This window comes from Thamnophis sirtalis, unplaced genomic scaffold (assembly GCF_051295495.1).
Source record: "Thamnophis sirtalis isolate CommonGarterSnake01/CBP01778 unplaced genomic scaffold, rThaSir2_p1.2 scaffold_3, whole genome shotgun sequence".
Taxonomy (NCBI): Eukaryota; Metazoa; Chordata; class Lepidosauria; order Squamata; family Natricidae; genus Thamnophis; species Thamnophis sirtalis.
Genome location: NW_028261383.1, coordinates 26,613,080 through 26,634,593, shown reverse-complemented (window position 1 = coordinate 26,634,593; position 21,514 = coordinate 26,613,080). Strand labels below are relative to the sequence as shown.

The 21,514-nt window shown below is 43.1% G+C and overlaps 1 protein-coding gene across 1 annotated transcript; it reads right to left on the bottom strand.

Annotated features, from left to right (window-relative positions):
• Positions 1–13,333: 13,333 nt before the first annotated feature.
• On the bottom strand, positions 13,334–20,107 carry LOC148047699 (vomeronasal type-2 receptor 26-like). The gene is made up of 3 exons (XM_087708108.1): positions 20,066–20,107; positions 19,496–19,622; positions 13,334–14,684 (listed from the first exon to the last, which is right to left on the bottom strand). Exons 1-3 carry the CDS (start codon positions 20,105–20,107, stop codon positions 13,774–13,776), a joined length of 1,080 nt encoding a protein of 359 aa, XP_087564234.1. The 3' UTR covers positions 13,334–13,773.
• Between the last annotated feature and the right edge of the window lie 1,407 nt (positions 20,108–21,514).

The window sequence follows — 21,514 nt, the reverse complement described above, 5'->3', positions numbered from 1 at the left end:
ACTCTTACAACCTTCAACTTTTTCAGTGATCCATCTTAAAAAGACTCTGGATCCAGGGACTTCTCTAAGATATGCAACAATAGAGTAAAATTTCTTTCAACTAATGGGTTGCAGGAGGCCTTTCAGAGGCCCCAAAGGAAGGACTTAAAGATGGTGCACTTCATCCACCATCTGTCAATCAGAGACTTTCCCATGAACACCAATGGCCATTACACCGCCTTTGCCTTTTCAAAGAGATTTGAGATTCCTCCCTAATTACTATATTTGCGTACAACATCTCACCTTGTCACCTTTAACTCATTGTCATTAAAATCAGTTTACTGTCAGGGTTCAAAATAAAACATCCACAACAATAAGAACTCCAAGGCAAGCATTCTTCCCCAAAGAACAATTTATTGGGACATATCTTATTGGCACAAACCTGGTGAAAATCGGCTCTAAAAGTCCCATCAATTTTCACCTAGTTAAAAGTAAACAGTTTGTCACATCATCCTGGTCACCCATCACATGGTCCAATCAGTATGCAGGCCAGTAGGCAGACGACCCCAGTCGTCTCCTGATGAACACGTGGACAAATGTCCTTGGTTCCCAGGGGAAATAATTTTATTTTAGCTATAACCTCCCAACTATCTTTACTTACCCCCCCCCTCCCTTCCTTTCAAGCTCCAGGTTGTGTCAGAACTGAAGCAACAATTAAGAAAATGGCCAACTTCAGGATTGAAGAGCAGCTCATATCAGGAAACTGTATATCATGAATTCTCCTAAAACACTCTGGTACTTGCTGAATGTTGGAATGGATTTCTTGAAGAGATCTTGCCAAATTCACTTTATGAAAGATGCAACAGATATCAAGTGTCTTGCCATCAGCAGATAATTTGAAAATGTGCCCCATGACATGCTGATTGCGTAGTCGTCATTAATACACAAATCTATTTAATAATTTCTTAGCTATAAGAATCTCTGGATTGCAATGGGGTAAAAATGTAGGCAATAAATAAACATCTGTAAAAATCCCACAATCAGCTAATAAAGCTACCTGATTAAATAATGAGATAAGATTATAATAAGGAAATATTTTCTCCTCCACAGTACTTTTTATCACATCTCCGGAATTTCATATACTGAATAAATCAATTTTTGCCTAAAGCACAAGCAAGCTCCTTTAATAGCCTAGGATACCATTCATCTGGCCCAGGTTTTCCTCCTATAAAATAAATAGATATAACCTTAGGGCAGGGGTGTCAAACTCAATTTCATTCAGGGCCTCATCAGGGTTGTGTCTGACCTGGAGGGGCCAATGTGGGCACAAACAGCTCAATATCACTTGTGTCAGGGGCACTTGTGATAGTCTGAGCGCTCTTCCAGCAAAAACACTCTCCCGAGCTCTGTTTTCAGCTGCAACGGCCTCCTGAAACCCTCTGAGCTCCGTGTTCACTGGCAGAGGCACCACAGTCTGGGCTTTTGCTGTTTCCAGGGTGTCCCCACTGGCCATATCTAAGCACCCCAGGGACAAGATCCAGCCCCCGGGCCTTGAGTTTGACACCCCTGCCGTAGCGTTTTTATATATCTCAAGCTCTGATCTTGCTGTGCGATTCTTCCCCATTGATTGGTAGAACACTAACTCTCTTATTCTTGGAACCACAAACCTATGAACATAAGCAGCATATATTCCTGCTAGTATATTTTCCTTACCACAGGTCAATTTTTCTACCAGGCCATGATATAGTGACATGTAGCACTTCATCACTGATGTGTATAGAAAATGGGATACGGAGACTCATCTGAAATAGACAATGAAAAGAAAAATCTATGCTCTTTTTAAAGGGATTTCTGCATAAAAAAGGAAATTTAACCACCTTTATTTTTACTTATAGGTAATTTATGCTAAATGGATTCCTAGTTCAGCAACTGTTGAAAGTTATGACAGCACTGAAAAGGAGACTTATGACCGGTCCTTGAGGTTGCAGCTGTAATTTAGATGCTTGGCAAGTAGCATGTATTTACAAGATCCACGGTATCGTAATTTGCAACCTTCATGCAACCTTCATATATACAAGCAAAGTCAATTTGGAAACTGACAAATGATGATCACATGATGTGGCATCTAATAACCAGGCAGAATTCATTTCACAACCCCAGTCAAAACTGACATTGTAAATCAACACAGTCTGACATCAAGGGTAAACTCTGTGCCAGGTATTGATAGAGCTGCCAGTCTCTATTGTGATCAGTAAGTGAGGACTAATAGTACCCAGAGGAATGGGGATGGACAAATCAGAAAATGCCTGTGCCTGTCTGTGGGTGAAATTGCAAGCTGTCTACAAATTTATTCTGCTATACAACTATGGTATTTCTCAATTTAAGAACCTCATTATCATAACTATTCCTCTATTTTTAAATATACAAACTTTGGCAACTATGAGCTTCCCGCTCTTACTAAATCATTGATATTTTATTCTAGAGAGAAAAAAGAGCTTTAAAAACTGCAAGTTGGCCAACGGCAGTAAAATTTATAAATGTTTTCACTGGACAATAGAATGGTAGATAAAGATCACAAGGGTAACAAAATGCCATCATTCACCATAGGAACTCCATTTATTGGAACAAATCATCATAGAAGTAGAGAAGACAATACAAATCTACAGTTTCTCAAAGGGACTAGTTAAACGCACACTCTTCCTTTTCTATCAGGGAAAGTATCAAGTGCACAATGAACCCAAGTAATCTGATGTCACAGCACAGAATGATTCACATACATCACAGAATTACATGCAGTCAGTGGACAAGAGTCAAATTCTCACAAAATATTGAATGTGATTTCTGCAGAAGTCCTAATTAATATTTTTTTCCTTTCTTCAACTAATTTGTTTAATGGGCCATGTCTCTGTGTGTGTAAAAAATGTGAAATTCCGATTTCACCATACTTCGAAGAATATTTTATTTTATACAAACTGGGTGTTACTTAAAATGTAAATATAAAACAAATACAAAAAGATTCCTTAAGAAATTACCATGTTATTCTTACTAGGTATATGTACTGACTTTACAGTTGTAGACACTAACTTGATTCTGCACCTAATAACGGCAGCAAGACTGTTGGTGGCGCAATACTGGAAGAAGGAAGACCTGCCTACAACTCAAGAATGGACATTGAAAGTTACAAACTTAGCCGAGATGGCTAAAATATCGGCATATCTTAAAGATCACTCAAATGAGAGATATAAATGAGACTGGAAAAAATGGATTGACTATATACAAAATAAATACGGGACCAAGAAATTCCAGTTAGCCTATGCTTAAGATCAGAAATGATTTAAATTTTTTAAAGTTAGCTCAGCAAGAAGAAGCTAAGGTCAATGTAGAGATGTCATTAATTTCTTTATTTCTTTTTTCTCAATAGATTTTAGACTGTGTTTGTTAAAAATCCATACCGTGTACGGGTTCTGGGAAGTCAGGGGGGGAGGAGGAGGGGGGAGGGGGGAGGGAGGGGTATACATTAGGCTAGACAAGAATTTGGTGGTAAACTAGAACTATTTTGACACACAAAAAATTGTACTCCGATGTCTTACTGATTGAGGAATGATGAAATGTTTGTTTTAAAAGAAATAAAACTTTTGAATCTTGAAGAAATTACCATGTTTGAGCAAAACATTTCTATTCGGAAACAGAGATAAACAAATGAGTCTCATGCTACTTGCTAAATTGTACATATTTTTAAAATCATATTTCTGTTTTGCTTTTCAGAATAAGCTGCTCTTTTCTATTCAAATTAGGACAAAAAAGAATAATGTAGCACTTGGGGGAAAAGATGCAGACCAGCAGTCCAGCACTGGAGGCCAAGATGGAGAAGACCTGCATAGCCACCATGTACTTCCCCTTGGTGCTGAGGTAGGTGGGCACAAAGGAGATCCAAACACTACAGAAGACCAACATGCTGAAGGTGATCAGCTTGGCTTCATTGAACGCTCCAGGCAACCTCCGAGCCAAGAAAGCCATTGTGAAACATACAGCTGCCAGGAGGCCCATATAGCAAAGTGCAACATAAAACATGATAACTGAGCCTTCATTGCACTTCAGCACAATCTCTCCTGCATGGGAATCCATATCTGAATCTGGGAATGGAGGAGCGGTACCCAACCAGATAGTGCAGATCATAACTTGGGCAACAGAGCAAGAGAGAACAATGAACTTGCCCAAAGGCTTCCTCAGCCATTTCCTCACACTGTTCCCTGGCTTGGTGGCTAGGAAGGCCAGCACCACCGTGATAGTTTTGGCCAAGACAGAAGAGAAGCCACTGAGAAAATGATGCTGAAGGCAGCTTGTCGCAGAAGGCAGGTGGTTTTCCTTGGCTGCCCAATGAAGAGGAAGGAAGACAAGAAGGAAAGCAGGAGGGTAATAAGGAGCAGGTAGGAGAGGTCCCGGTTGTTGGCTTTGACTACTGGAGTGTCCTTGTGCTTAACAAAGATGCTTAAAGCAAAGCAGATGGTCAAAGAGAAAAGTAAAGCAAAGGAAGTAAGGATGATCCCCAAATCTTCTGTGGAGGATAGGAAGACTATCACTCAGACAGCCAAAGTTCTGATGAATGCAGATCTAACAGAAAAGATTGAAATAAAAAAAGGAGTCAGACAGGGATGCCCCCTCTCTCCTTTGCTGTTTATATTGACTTTGGAAATTTTACTAAATGAAATTCGGAAAGACCAAGGAATAAAAGGTTTAAGAGTCAAAAATGAAGAATATAAGGTCCAAGCTTTTGCCGATGACTTAGTATTTGTTCTAGAGGACCCATTAGAATCCAGCTTGAAATTAATTCAAAAATTAGAAGAATATAGCGAAGTGGCAGGACTAAAGATCAATAAAGACAAAACAAAAATGATAACCAAGAACATGACAAAAAAGCAAGAAGAGGAATTGGAAGTAGCAACCAGATTGCAATTAACTGAGAAAGTGAAATACTTGGGGATCTGGTTGTCAGCAAAATGTTCCACAATTAAAGACGAAAATCATAATAAAGTAGTGATACAAATAAAGAAAGATTTAGAAAATTGGAAGAATATTCAGTTATCACTTATGGGACGTATAGCAACAATTAAAATGAATATCTTACCAAGAATCCTATTCCTGTTGCAAGCCGCACCTATTAATCCAGGTAAAAAATTCTTTCAAGAATTAAAGAAAATTTCCACTAGGTTCATTTGGCAGGGACGAAAACCGAGGATTAAACTAAAGTCAATGCAAGACAGCAAGGAGAGGGGAGGCTTAGCATTACCAAATTGGGATTTATATGCATCAGCAGTAACAATAACATTGGTGAAGGACTGGATAGAGCTAAAGAATAAAAGAATTCTGACCTTAGAAGGCCATGACCTGCAGGCAGGCTGGCATACTTTTCTATGGGATGATAAAAATAAAATGCACAAATACTTTCAAAATCATTTAATCAGAAGAGCTTTACTGCAACAATGGTTCAAAATAAAAAAAAATCCACTATGTGAAAATCCCAAATTGGCTATCACCAACAGAAAGGACGACTCACCCAAATTTTACAGATTGGAACAAAATCCTAAGATACAGAAACTTAATTGATAGACAGGGAAATTTAAAAACAATTGAAGAATTGGCAGATCAGAACATGAAAGTTGACTGGCTAACTTACCTCCAAAACTAAATACAATAAAGATACTAAATTATATGGCATCGAAACAGAACCACACGAATTGGATAAAATTATTCAAAGCCCAGATAGAAAGATGATAGGGAGAATATATAAATTCCTCCTGAAGTATAAAATGGAAGAGGAAATTGTGAAAGAACAAATGATAAAATGGGCTCAGAACTTTGGCTATAATATTGAATTAGACAAATGGGAAAAATTTTGGGGAATAAATTTAAAAATGACACTATCAGTTCCATACAAGGAAAACCAGTACAAAATGTTTTACAGATGACACCTGGCACCATCAAAGTTAGCTAAAATCTCAACAAATACCTCCCCAAAATGCTGGAAATGCGAATCAATACATGGAACATATTATCATTTGGAATTTTTTGGAAAAGGATCAAAAATTGGCTGGAGGCAATAACAGGAGTTAAAATAGAACGGAAACCTGAAGTTTTTTATTAGGAATTATGTCGGTGAAATACAAAAAAGAAATCCAATATTTAATACTACATATACTTACAGCGGCAAGGATTGCCTTTGCCCAGAAATGGAAAAAGAAATTAACCCCAAATGAAGATGAAATAATAAGGAAGATTATGGACTGTGCCGAAATGGATAAATTAACTAAAGAAATACAGGGAAAGGAAGAATCAGAATTCTACCAGATATGGGAAAAATGGTATAGGTGGATGGAGGAAAGAAACAAGAATCAATGAAGAAATATAACAACACTCAAAAATAATAGTTATGAGTAAAATAAGAGGGTTAAGAATGGTGAAATCTAAATGAAATACGATAGAAGGGGAAATAATATAAGGTGAGCGATACTGATTGATGATTGCTAATATAAAAAACAGGAAGTTCCTGTTCGCACTGTATTGTATAAATGTGGTGTACGTCTAATTTGTGTGTGTGTGTATTTTACATGTTTGTTAATAAAAAAAAAAAATTTTTTTTAATCCTAATTCTTGACCATACTGTATATCACATTGGGTGATTTTGGATTTTTTTAAAAAATTAAACAAACAAAACATAAAAACATACAACCTTCAAGTGTTTCATATAGCATGTCGTTTGGTTACAAATTTTTATGCATCCTTTCCATTATCACCACTTACAATTATATATCGAATCACAAATTGTCCATTAGGTAAACATAAATACATTATTATTGTTATATATCAATTGTTCCACTTTAATTGTTCTTCCTTTATTTTAAACAAAATATTCTAAGTATTGGCTTCATACATATAGCATCATTATTCATCAATTCTTCAGCTCCAATTGTTATTCCATCATTTTGAACAAAATGATCTAGGTATTAAAATCATACATACAACATAAAAAAAGGAAAAAATAATCCTAATTTCTGAGGTGGTTTTTGGGCGGCTGATTTAGAACCTAAATGCGATGATTTACAGTCACCAAAATGTCATTTTGTCTCCCTACAAATATATTCAATAGATTCCAAACTTTTACCTGCAGCAGGAAAACTTCTCTGTAGATCCAGACCTACACTGGATCAGTCAGTATAAGAACCTGGCATCCAAAAAACCCAAAACAAGTAATCTCAGGATCATCCTCCACCCATCCACTCCTTTGCCCAGCAGATACTTTGCTAACTAAAACCATAAGAGAAAATTACATTAACCCCATTCTCTTTACTCCCCTGTCCTCATTTTTTTTTCTATCCAGACTGAGGAGTATTTCATTCAGTGTTTAACTTTACAGTAGAGTTGGTTATAGTTCATTCCTCAGCAGCTGCAACTCACAAAACCTTGGCTGGATAGTAGATTTGGGCAGAACAAGAATCTACATGCACCATGATAAACCTGCAGATGGCATTCAGGCTAAGGCTCTTCTGACGGGGAAGAAATAAATCCCTTCATTTGGCTGAAATCTATTTTTCTAGCCTGGAAATCTGGAGATATAAGGAAATCCGATAAGGGACAGACTGCCCAGTTAAGGGATGTATGTAGCATTTTAAGCTTAGGAATATGATATTCTTCCCCAACATTAGGAATATTCCATAAGAGGTTTTTAATACTTGCATGGAGGATAAATATAGAAGCTCGGAAAGTACAAAGGGAATTTCAAGCTTTCCTTTAACAATGATTAATTAAAGCAGAGACACATGGAACAGTTTGAATAACCTCTCCACGTTTCTGACATTATGTTTCCATTTATAATATGAGCTACCAATGGATTCTCCTTATATACCTTCATTGTTCCCATCTTATCTTCCTTCTATAACAATCTCACAGCACAATCTCTCAGGCACAAGAAATGGATACCTCTATGAGGCATAGAGACTTACAAAGGCCAAACAGCAATCGGAGCTTTGTTAAACACAAAGTATAATATGTCCACAGCAATTCGGAAATTTGTGATCCCACTGATGAGAGGCTCTCCTGGTGTGTAGAAATTCAGCAGCTTTACTTTGTCCTGTTTCAAATTCAAATGACATTTCAACCTTGGCACCCTACAAATGATACGGGGCAAAAGCAGAAGAATAATCAACATAGTTCGCATGTTGGAAGAATCACTTGTTCTCATCAAATATGTCTAAATATAATCAAGGACTATATTTTCTGTGATTCATCTTGTTCCAGAGCTCAGCCAACATTTAATATTTAAAGGAGATGAAAACAAATCCTCACCAAAAGAGACGCCTAGAGCGCCACTGGAGGGCCAGTAAATCTGAGTCAGACCGAGCACTGATGAGAGCCTTTATCAGAGCCTATCTCGTGGCAATACGGGCGGCGAAATGTTCGCATTTTGCCGCCCTTATTGCATCCGCTGAATCGCGCCCAGCCGCCTTGTTTAGAATACCCCGCTCCCTCTTGAAAGGGAGGGATGCGGATGACACTTTACAAGGTAGAGCTGAGGAATTTGTTCAGTATTTAACGGATAAAGTCGCTCGATTCGGACAGAGCTGGACTCCAATTGCACGGTACCAGCCGAGGTACCAGGGGAAAGTCTTGAGCATACTTTATGGATTGAGTTTCAACTTGTCTCTCCTGAGGAAGTGGACAAGGCCATGGGAGCGGTGAGTGCCTGCACTTGCATACTGGACCCGTGCCCCTCCTGGCTGGTCTCTACCAGCAGGGAGGTGACACGCGGCTGGATCCGGACGATAGTTAACACCTCTCTCTGGGAGAGAATTTTCCCGCTCCTCCTAAAGGATGCGGTGGTGAGACCCCTCCTGAAGAAACCATCTCTGGACCCAGCCATTTTGAGCAACTATCGTCCAGTCTCCAACCTTCTCTTTGTTGGGAAGGTTGTTGAGAAAGTGGTGGCCTCTCAACTCCGATGGTCCTTGGATGAAACCGATTATCTGGATCCCTTTCAGTCGGGTTTCAGGCCTGGTTACAGCATGGAAACTGCTTTGGTCGCGCTGATCGATGATCTCTGGCGAGCCAGGGATAGGGGTCACCCCCTCTATCCTTGTGCTCCTTGACCTCTCAGTGGCCTTCGATACCATCGACCATGGTATCCTTCTGCGACGGTTGCGAGAGGTGGGAGTGGGAGGCACCATCCTTCAGTGGTTCTCCTCCTACCTCTCGGACAGGTCGCAGTTGGTGTTGGTCGGAGGGCAGAGGTCGACCCCAAGGCCCCTCAACTATGGGGTCCCGCAGGGTTTGGTCCTGTCCCCCCTCCTATTTAACATCTACATGAAGCCGCTGTGTGAGATCATACGCCGGCACGGAATCAAATACCACCAATATGCGGACGATACGCAGCCGTATCTGTCCGCCCCATGCCAACTCAGCGAAGCAGTGGAAGTGATGTGCCAGTGCCTGAAGACTGTTAGGGTCTGGATGGGAGTAAACAAGTTGGCACTCAATCCAGACAAGACCAAGTGGCTACTGATGTTCCCTCCCAAAGATTGGCCAAGTATTCCATCTCTCAGGCTGGGGGGTGAAATTATATGCCCCTCAGAGAGGGTTCGCAATTTGGGAGTCCTCCTGGACTCCCAGCTGACTTTAGAACACCATTTGTCGGCTGTGACCAGGGGGACCTTTGCCCAGGTTCGCTTGGTGCACCAATTGCGACCCTACCTGGATCGGGAGGCACTTCAGATAGTCACTCATGCCCTTGTGACCTCAAGACTGGATTACTGTAACGCGCTCTACGTGGGGCTGCTCTTGAAGAATGTTCGAAGACTTCATCTAGTCCAGAACGCAGCCGCACAAGCGATCATGGGTGCACCCAGGTACACCCACGTCACACCTATGCTCCGCGAGCTGCACTGGCTACCTATTAGTCTCCAGACTCGCTTCAAGGTGCTAGTCGTTACTTATAAAGCCCTACATGGCATCGGACCTGGGTATCTGAGAGACCGCCTCCTGCCAATTACCTCCCATAGACCGATCAAATCGCACAGACTAGGCCTCCTCCGGATTCCATCTGCCAGCCAATGTCGGCTGGTGACTCCCCAGGGGAGAGCCTTCTCTGTTGCAGCTCCAGCCCTGGAACGAGCTCCCCATCGAGATCTGGACCCTTACTACTCTCCCGGCCTTCCGCAAAGCCACGAAGACCTGGCTGCTCCGGCAGGCTGGGGGGCTGTTGAAATAGTCAGCCCCACGGGAACTATGAATGTTGTGTATTTTTAAATTGTTGTTTGTCTATTTCTCTATTTATCCCCTTCCTTTGTTTGTTGTAAGCCGCCCGGAGTCCTTCGGGAGTGGGCGGCATACAAGACCAATAAATTCAATTCAATTCAATTCACCAGACATATCCTTCAGATCAATTAGTGGGAAAATGCCTTGAAACACCCAGACTTTCTGGAATAAGTCAAATCATGTTGTTCATAACTCTGTTGTTTACACTGAAGGCAATCATTGGGGAAATTGGCAAGAAGACAAGCAAACTTGACTAACTGTAATAGGAATTATTCCCTCTGCAACACCCAAAGCTCTGGGTGATCTCATGAGCTAAATGGCAGCCGGAAAACTTGCTGATGCAATTCTTACTACCCTCAACTTTTTCAGTGATCCATCTTAATAAGATTCGGGATCTTAGAGAATTCTCTAAGTTATGCAACACTAGATAAAACTTTCTTTCAACTAGTGGGTTACAGGAGGCCTTCCAGAGACCCCAAAGGAAGAGCTAAAATGTTTTGAATTTCAACTCTCACCCACCAACCATAGACTTCGCCATGAATACCAATGGCCAAAACATCGCCTTTGCCTTTTCAAATAGATGGGAGATTCCTTCCTTATTTCCTGTGTTTGGATACATCTCACTTTGCCACCTTTTAAGTGATTCTCACCAAAATCTAATGTAGCTATCAATGAATATTAGTTGTCAGCTACACCCAAATACGATGCAACTGTCACACCAAAATTCAATAATTGGATTCCAATGACAGGTGAAATCATACTATGGTTTTCTTCTTTGTCCATTGCTCAACGTTTCTTAAAACTCAGCAATTTGTAATCATACTTTAGGACTTCCCATATTGTGATAGCTATCTTTTTTTTCCCAGAACATCAGCCATCCCAGATACACTAGATGGGAAACAAAGCTAGGTGACCTAATTGAACTTTTTTGTAAGGATCCATTAACAGAATTTTGCATGTTAGAGAGTATAACCTTCCTGCTGGCATTCTCTCCTCTCCCCCGGCATCCCACTGACTAAAGCACTTCCTTTCTCCTGCCTGAGCTCTGCTACGGGCAAAAGAAAGTGCTTTAATCAGTGGGGTGCCAGGGGAGAGGACTGCCTCACCAGCCATAAACTTCAACGCACGTCACTGCAATAGCGGGTATGGGTATGGCCAGTTTAGGGAAAAGAAGGACTAGGGGTGACATGATAACAGTATTCCAATGTACGAGGAGAGAAGCAACCTGGATTAAAGGAGGAACTTCCTAAGAGGGAGGACAATTTACCAATGGAACACTTGCCTTTAGAAATTGTAGGTGCTTAATCAATAAAGCTTTCTTTTTTTATATATTTTGTTTATTTTTGAATAAACACAAACAAACAAGACACAACAAACACCATAAAAAACATATTCCATTACAAATTATTAAAAAGTGTGTCAATTTGTTACAAAGAACTTTCATGCATCCCTTCTACAGTTATCACCTAAAATCCATATCAAATTATATATTTTACATCATATATATATATATATATATAGATATATATATATTACTATCATCATACCTCATCCTTCATATGACTATAGTTGTTTCAACATCCCTTTATAACAAATATTCCAAAATTGAAAGCAAAACGACATAATGGCATTCCATTATCATCCAACAACATTCTATCTTTGTGAAACGTTCTAATAGAAATTAATTATGTTTGACAACAAAGTTTCTAAACCTCCTTTCTTAATCACTGTTTACAATTTACATACAATTTCAATATAATGGGCTTTCATACATAACTAAGTTTCAAAACTTCCTTTCATGGTCACCATTTAAAATTTATACCAAATATCCTCTTCTCGAACCAATATATATGTATACATTATATTATTATCAATTATTTATCTAACTATATCCATGATCAATCCAATTTCAATATTATAGGCTTTCATACATAACAAAATTTCTAAACTTCCTTTCATGGTCACCATTTAAAAATTTATACCAAATTTTCTCCTGTCAAATTGTAGGTGCTTAATCAATAAAGCTTTCTAATAGAAGACGGAACAGCCGCCTATCTGAAATAGAATAGGATCTCCTACTTGAGCAGAGGATTGGACTAGAAGAAGTCCAAGGTCCCTTCAAGGTCTATTCTGAGTGAGTGAGTGAGTGAGTGAGTGAGTGAGTGAGTGAGTGATTTTGACAAGGAGATGATTTGAGAATATACCCCTTGACATGCTGATTATGTATTCATTATTAATACACCAATCCATTTCATAATCAGTTCTCTAAGTTGTAAAATAAAAATTATTCTTATACAATTAAATTCCTTTCTCACAAGGGCTTCCCTCCCCCGGATCAATTGCAACGTAAAAAGAGGGAGGACAGAAGCAAGTTTTCACATATCTAAGGAGATTCTCAATCATGCAGGACATGGTTGTCCTGAAGGTGATTTTCCAAAAAGCAACTAGAGTTTCTTGGGGGGTTTCCTTGAAAACAGGATCGCAATTTCCAACCTTCGTACCTGGCTTCTGACAAGCAAAGTCAATTGGGAATGTGACAAATGATGATCACACAATGTGGCATCTAATAACCGTGCAGAATTTATTTCATAACCACATTCAAAACAGATCCTGGAAGTCAGCACAGTCTGACATCAAGCGTAAGAACTGTGCCAGTTAGTGGTGGAGCTGCCAGTCTCTATTGTGGTCAGTAAGTGAGGAATACTAGAACCGAGATGGATGGGGACAGATAAATCAGAACATCCCTGTGCCTGTTTGTGGGTGAAATTGCAAGTTTTCTATAAATTTATTCTGCTATACAACAACTATGGTACTTATCAATTCAAGAACCTGGGAATACAAACTTTGGCAACTATGAGGTTCTCGCTCTACCTAAATCATTGATATTTTATTCTAGAGGGAAAAAAGAGATTCCAAAACTCCAAGTTAGCACAGTGCAGTAATATTTTTAGATGTTTTCACTGGGCAATAGAATGGTGGATAAAGATCACAAGGGTAACAAGATGCCATCGAACTCCATTTATTGGAACAAATCACCATAGCAGTAGAGAAGGCAAACAAATTTACAGTTTTTCATAAAGGCTAGTTAATCTCTTGTTTTTTAATGAGGCAAAAAAGAAGAAGTGGAGAAAGAACCCAATAATTCCAATGTCACAGCATAGAATATTCATATATATCATAGAACTATATGAAATGAGGGGACAATAGCCATTTTCTGACAAAATAGTGAGTTTCATTTCTGCAGAAGTCCTCATTATTATTTCTTTCTTTTCTCTTTTTACATAATTTGTGTGTCTGTGTGAGTTTGCATATGTTTATGAGGAATAAAATGTGAAGTTTGGATTCTATCAATTTTTCAAAGAAGATATTTTTTAACAAGTTGGGTGTTACTTAAATGAAGGTATAGAACAGATACAATAAACTTGCCTAACAAATTATCTATTTGGGAAAAGTCTCATGCTGTTTGCTAAGTTGTGCATATTTTTAAAATCACATTTCTGTTTTGCTTTTCAGAATAAGTTGCTCCTTTCGATTCAAATCAGGTAGCAAAAGAATAATGTAGCACTTGGGGAAAAAGATGCAGCCTAGCAGTCCAGCACTGGAGGCCAAGATGGAGAAGACCTGCACAGCTACCATGTACTTGCCCTTGGTGCTGAGGTAGGTGGGCACAAAGGAGATCCAAACGCTACAGAAGACCAGCATGCTGAAGGTGATCAGCTTGGCTTCATTGAAGGCTCCAGGCAACCTCCGAGCCAAGAAAGCCATTGTGAAACAGACAGCTGCCAGGAGACCCATATAGCAAAGTGCAGTATAAAACATGGTGACTGAGCCTTCATTGCACTTCAAGACAATCTCTCCTGCCTGGGAATGCATATCTGAATCTGGAAAAGGAGGAGCTGTACCCAACCAGGAAGTGCAGATTATAACTTGGACAACAGAGCAAGAAAGGACAATGAACTTGCCCAAAGGCTTCCTCAGCCATTTCCTCACACTGTTCCCTGGCTTGGTGGCTAGGAAGGCCAGCACCACTGTGATGGTTTTGGCCAAGAGAGAAGAGACAGCCACTGAGAAAATGATGCTGAAGGCTGCTTGTTGCAGAAGGCAGGTGGTTTTCCTTGGCTGCCCAATGAAGAGGAAGGAAGACAAGAAGGAAAGCAGGAGGGTAATAAGGAGCAGGTAGGAGAGGTCCCGGTTGTTGGCTTTGACTACGGGAGTTTCCATGTGCTTAACAAAGATGCTTAAAACAAAGCCGGTGTTCAAAGAGAAAAGTAAAGCAAAGGAAGTAAGGATGATCCCCAAATCGTCTGTGTAGGATAGGAAGTCTATCACCTTAGGAATACACTGAATTCGCTCCTTGTTGGGGTGCTGATCCTCAGGGCATCTCACACACTGTTCAGCATCTGCAAAAAACCAACACAGCCCCCACGTTCTTTACTTGGGTGGAAATATTTCAATAATAAAGACGTTAACCATATGTTGAATTACATTCCCAAAATGTGGAATTTAGACAAAATAAATGTAAATAGTCCTCGACACATGACCACAATTGAGCCCAAATCTTCCATTGCAAAGCAAGGCAGCTGTTCAGGGAGATTTGATCAATTTCACAAACTTTTTGGCCACAGTTCTTAAGTGAATCATGCAGTTGTTAAGCAAATCTGGCTTCCCCCATTGATTTTGCTTGACGGGAAACTGGTGAGTGGTGATCGCTTGACCCCGGGAGAAGGCAGCTCCCATAAGTACATGCCAGTTGCCAAGTGTCCAAAGTGTGATCATGTGACCATGGGATACTGCAAGAGTGGTAAGAGTGAAAAACGGTCATTACTCACTTTTTTTCACTGCCGTTGTAACTTTGAACAGTCACTAAACAAATAATTGTAAGAAAAGTTGAAAGGGGGGGGGGGTTTGCAGCCTTTTTCCATACTTGCCTTTTTCTTTTTTCCTCTTTCTTCAATTATTTAAATATCTTTTTATATTTTTTCTTAATTTCACACACACACTCACACACACAATATATACAGTAAATACAGAGGAAGTATTTCTTAAACAATTTTATTGTATACAGAGTGCTTATGTATATGTATCATTAGTTATAAACAATAAAAATGTTTTAGAAATGTTCACTGTGGCAAACACACACACAGACACTAAAATTCTTTCAGAAATGTTTCATATGGAAATGATATTTCTAGATTTTGCCATATCTTTATTTTTTCCTTCCTTTTTTATTAATAATCATATACTTCATTTTATATTTTTATTATGTGTTTTTTTCCTATTTGTTTTTGGTTTGTTTGCTTGTTTGTTAAGCTGGGTTTTTTTATATTTCTTTAAAACTGTTAAATATTTATTTAGCTATTATTTATTTGTTTCTTTTATTGATTTATTTGAATTTATAGGGCCTGTCTCTCACTTTCATTGTCTTTGCGTTGCTTCAAAAATAAAAACCCAATATACTAAAAATAATTGCCTTCCCAGTGATCTGAGGGCTCCATCCTATTCTGGGTTCCCCAGGCCCATTGGCAAAGCATAAGGTGACCAGATTTTCAGATTGGAAAAGAGGGACACCCTTGACCGGGGGGGCGGGGGGGGGCTTGATTAAAAAAACTTTTTTTGTCAAAAGGTCACCCCAGGACACTGAAACCAGAATAAATACGAATCTGTTGCCAAACAAAATTTTGATCACGTGACCATGAGGATGCTGCAACGGTCGCTAAGTGTGAAAAATGGTCGCAACGGTCGCTAAGTGTGAAAAATGGTCATCAGTCACTTTTTTCAATGCCATTGTAACTTTGGTCACTAAATGTTTTCCCCCTCCTCGAGACTCCTCACTTCTTCCTTCATTCCTCTTGCTTATCTACCTTCACCTTATCTGTCTTCTGCTCTTTCCCTCTCTTCCTTCCTTCCTCCCTCCTTCCATCCTCTTCTTTCCTCACTCACTCCCTTCCTCCTTTTTTCTCTTCCTTCCTCCTTCCATTCTTTATACGATATAAAATTCAATGAGGGTGAAACACACAAAATCTGGCAAAGCTGCCTTGCACCAACCTGGCCTGCCCATAGAATAGCAGCCACTTTGACCCAGAAGCCCGGGAAGCGAAAGGAAGTTTTCTTCCCTACTGAAACAGAAGCCGCAGCAGGAGAGCGAGGCTGCTGCCGGCCGTTTCACCTCGCGCAGCGAATTTGCACTGGGTCCCGGGGCTTCTGCCGGGCGGCGGGACCACCGCACAACGTTCTGTGCGGGCGGCAGCCGCTGCGCCCATGCTCTCGGAGGCGGCGATCCTATTCACGAAGAGGCAGCTCCTCGTGGGCGCAGCGCCTGCCGCCCGCACAGAGTGAATTTAATTGGGATCGCCTGCGGCCGCGAGGACCCCTGCACAAATGGATTCCTCACGGCCGCAGGCGATCCCAATTCACTCAGCCAGGGCGGGCAATTTCTGCACGAATGGACTACTCCTCGCGGCCGCAGGAGAGGGAGGAGGAGGGGGCAGCCGAGCCGCCCGACTCCTGAACGAACGGAGTATTCCTCGCGGCCGCAGGCGATCCCAATTCACTCAGCCAGGGCGGGCAATTTCTGCACGAACGGACTACTCCTCGCGGCCACAGGAGAGGGAGGAGGAGGGGGCAGCCGAGCCGCCCGACTCCTGAACAAACGGAGTATTCCTCGCGGCCGCAGGCGATCCCAATTCACTCAGCCAGGGCGGGCAATTTCTGCACGAACGGACTACTCCTCGCGGCCACAGGAGAGGGAGGAGGAGGGGGCAGCCGAGCCGCCCAACTCCTGCACGAACGGAGTATTCCTCGCGGCCGCAGGCGATCCCAATTCACTCAGCCAGGGCGGGCAATCTCTGCACGAACGGACTACTCCTCGCGGCCGCAGGAGAGGGAGGAGGGGGGCAGCCGAGCCGCCCGCACAGAGTGAATTCAATTGGGATCGCCTGCGGGCGCGAGGACTCCTGCACGAACGGAGTATTCCTCGCGGCCGCAGGCGATCCCAATTCACTCAGCCAGGGCGGGCAATCTCTGCACGAACGGACTACTCCTCGCGGCCGCAGGAGAGGGAGGAGGGGGGGCAGCCGAGCCGCCCAACTCCTGCACGAACGGAGTATTCCTCGCGGCCGCAGGCGATCCCAATTCACTCAGCCAGGGCGGGCAATCTCTGCACGAACGGACTACTCCTCGCGGCCGCAGGAGAGGGAGGAGGAGGGGGCGGCCGAGCCGCCCGACTCCTGCACGAACGGAGTATTCCTCGCAGCCGCAGGCGATCCCAATTCACTCAGCCGGGGCGGGCAATTTCTGCACGAACGGACTACTCCTCGCGGCCGCAGGAGAGTGAGGAGGGGGGGCAGCCGAGCCGCCCGCACAGAGTGAATTCAATTGGGATCGCCTGCGGCCGCGAGGACTCCTACACAAACGGAGTATTCCTCGCGGCCGCAGGCGATCCCAATTCACTCAGCCAGGGCGGGCAATCTCTGCACGAACGGACTACTCCTCGCGGCCGCAGGAGAGGGAGGAGGAGGGGGCAGCCGAGCCGCCCGCACAGAGTGAATTCAATTGGGATCGCCTGCGGGCGCGAGGACTCCTGCACGAACGGAGTATTCCTCGCGGCCGCAGGCGATCCCAATTCACTCAGCCAGGGCGGGCAATCTCTGCACGAACGGACTACTCCTCGCGGCCGCAGGAGAGGGAGGAGGGGGGGCAGCCGAGCCGCCCAACTCCTGCACGAACGGAGTATTCCTCGCGGCCGCAGGCGATCCCAATTCACTCAGCCAGGGCGGGCAATCTCTGCACGAACGGACTACTCCTCGCGGCCGCAGGAGAGGGAGGAGGAGGGGGCGGCCGAGCCGCCCGACTCCTGCACGAACGGAGTATTCCTCGCAGCCGCAGGCGATCCCAATTCACTCAGCCGGGGCGGGCAATTTCTGCACGAACGGACTACTCCTCGCGGCCGCAGGAGAGTGAGGAGGGGGGGCAGCCGAGCCGCCCGCACAGAGTGAATTCAATTGGGATCGCCTGCGGCCGCGAGGACTCCTACACAAACGGAGTATTCCTCGCGGCCGCAGGCGATCCCAATTCACTCAGCCAGGGCGGGCAATCTCTGCACGAACGGACTACTCCTCGCGGCCGCAGGAGAGGGAGGAGGAGGGGGCAGCCGAGCCGCCCGACTCCTGCACGAACGGAGTACTCCTCGCGGCCGCAGGAGGACAGGGAGGAGGAGGGGGCAGCCGCCCGCACGCGGTTCAGGGGCTTCTGCCGGGCGGCGGGAGCCCCTGCACCGCGTGGAACTTCTCTGCCGCGGGCGGCTGCAGCTGCCCCCACCCTCTCCTCCTGCCGCGGCGAGCGGAAAATTCGATTAGAATTAGATTACTCACCAGTCAGCGTAGCTGCAACCTCTTTCGTCTTTTGTAGAAAGGAAATGGAAACTCGCGCAAGCGTGCTGAAAATTTCCCATCCCAGCCAGCTCACTGATTGGCTGGAGTCCAGGCCAATCCAATCAGTGAGCGGGAGGCTGGGCTGGCTTAAATTTGTAGGTAGTAGGTAAAAGGCTAAAAGCACGCTTTTTTTGGCGCTCGCAGCTCCCGCCCATCAGCTGCTAGCTTGCTGGGCTGGCTCATCTGGTAGGATAGAGAACAGAACGATGAGCCAGCCCAGCAAGCTAGCAGCTGATGGGTGGGAGCTGCGAGCGCCAAAAAAAGCGTGCCTTTTAAAAAGGCGGGCCGGACACGGGAAAATGCATTGGAAGGCGGGTGTGTCCCGCCAAAAGCGGGACGTCTGGTCACCTTAGCAAAGCAAGGTCTTCAAGGCCTTGGGAAAGGGTATCAAAGTGGGAACCAGTCTAATCTCTGTGGGGAAGAAGTTGCCAAGGGAGGGAGCCACCACAAAGAAGACCCTTCTGCTTGAACACACCAGATGTACCACCTTAGGAATGGGGACCCACAACATTCCCTGCCTGCCCGATTTGGTGGATCAGGTGGATATGATGGAAGAGACGATCATTCAGATAACTTGGTCTCAAGCCATGGACGGATAGAAAAATATAATAAAACAGTTCTTCAATCCTTTACCAATTCTCTTTCTTTCGGTAAAATCTATATCGTTCTTTTACAAATGTGGGGGGGGGAGATAAGCTAAGAACAAATTAAAATGGTAGAAATCATTGTGAATATTAAAAGCAAAAAAGATGTGGGGAACTTTTCTCTCTGGAGTCACCCACCTTCCTGAGTGGAGATGGTCCCTTCTGCACAAGGAACACAATGGTAACAGCAAACTGGCTTTGTGGGGTCCAGCAGCCTGACAAATCCAGGTAGGCAGCTATCCACACACCGAGAACTCAGCAGGGGCTGAAGATAAAAAAAAAGGAGAATTCAGTGAAAAAGGTGGAGCTGATGCCCCTAGGAAATGTGAAGTAAAACAGAAGGAGCCAAGCAAACTAATGCCCCAAGTTTTCATTTGCAGAATCTAAACTGTAACATTCTCAGAAGATGCTTTTTCAGGAGGCAACTGGACTTCCTTTGTTTTTTCGTTGAAGGCATTTCGCTTCTCATCCTAGATGCCTCTTCAGCTCTGACAGGATAGTGGGGAATGGGGGGATTTATATTCCTTGCAGACAGCTGGTCGCCTCTGGTTCTGCCACAGCTTTAACCAATAACCCATAAAAGGAACCCTGAATTCTATGGTTGAAGGAGGCCTTTTGACAAACTGCTGAGAGGCAAGGTTGGGGAAAAGGAACAGATTTTAATGAAGGTATTCAATATGTGGAAATAAAAGAAATTTTGTTCCCTACCTCATCGATCTGTATGCCGCTTCTGATTGCGTCCTGGTCCATTCTGAATTTGAATGTGTCCTCTGAGCATCCCTTTCTTTCCAGACTCCCCACATTCGTTTTGTAAAGAGACCAATTGGGAAACCTCACCCAGTACAAGAAGTCAAAGTCAGCTGCCAAGTCCCCTTTCTCATTCAAATAGACTCCCTCTATGGAATTATTGTAGTACTGTGAGATGTGCAGGAAAGGGTGAAGCTAAAATAGCAAAGAGAAAATAACCATTTGAAGAAAACAGGAAAGTGGGATTAAGTTCTAAACTCTCCTGATTCCATAGCTGGCCTTCCTGTAAATCAAGGCTTGGTCCAAGGGCTAAGGACAATTCCCCATAACTGATCTAAAGAGCATCCACCCTGGATCTGGACCCAACCAATGTTGCTATGGTATGTGTCTCTCCTCTCAGTCATTTCCCAGTGGCTGGACTTCCCTTCCTGGTCATGGGTGACCCAGTCGAATAGGTTTGAAACACCTGGAAGCTGCCCTCAGATGGTTTCAGACTAAAGAATGTAAAGCTACTTCAGCACCAATGTAGCTGAACATAACTTATGACTGTCCCACTCATGGACTGAGGATGAAGAAGACATTATGGTTACGAGCAGAAAGAAGCAGTTGAAAAAAGAGAAGGGCATATTTCTTCGTTAGCATAGATGCAAAATAGGAACTAGGAGAGGAGATGTAGGTCGAGGAGATGGGAAAGCCAGCTACTTGTTCACCCCTCAGCTTCAGAAGCTTTCTTGGTGATGTAGTAAGTTAGCACCCACCCCTTCTCCTAGAAAATGAAATATCAAGGGAAATATTGAAAAGGCAGAATATTATATTTCCATGGATGTGAAAAGGAAGAAACATGTTTTTAAGGACAAAGTAACTCCCTGTAGCTTCCTGCCCCCCCCCAACCAATTTTGTCAATGAGCCATTAATGGGCTAATCTACTCTACATAACAAAGATAGGAGTACCCTTCAACAGAAACTACATGGTATCTGGGAGCTTTACCAAGCTTGGGATTCAAAAGATACAAAACCTACAAAGTTAGCTAAGACCCCCACCCCTGGGAGTCTGACATCCAATCAGAATACATTTCTTACACAGGAACAGGAAATAGAGAGGTGGGGCCAAACAGAGAGTATAAAAAACCCAGGAACTCTCAGCAAGCCACTTCCCCCCCCCTCTTTTTTTCTTCACCCAACATCTGGAAGCATGTGATCCAGTGGTGGGGTTCAAAATTTTTAGAACCTATTCTGTAAGTGTGGCAGTCATGTGACTGGGTAGGCATGGCCAAGTTGGAAAATGTGGTGAAACTCACTTAATGAGGCTCTTGCTTAGCAACCAAAATTTTGGATTCAATTGTGGTCATAAGTTCTCTTTCTTTTTCTTTCTTTTTCTTTTTTCTTTCTTTCTTGCTTTCTTTCTCTTTC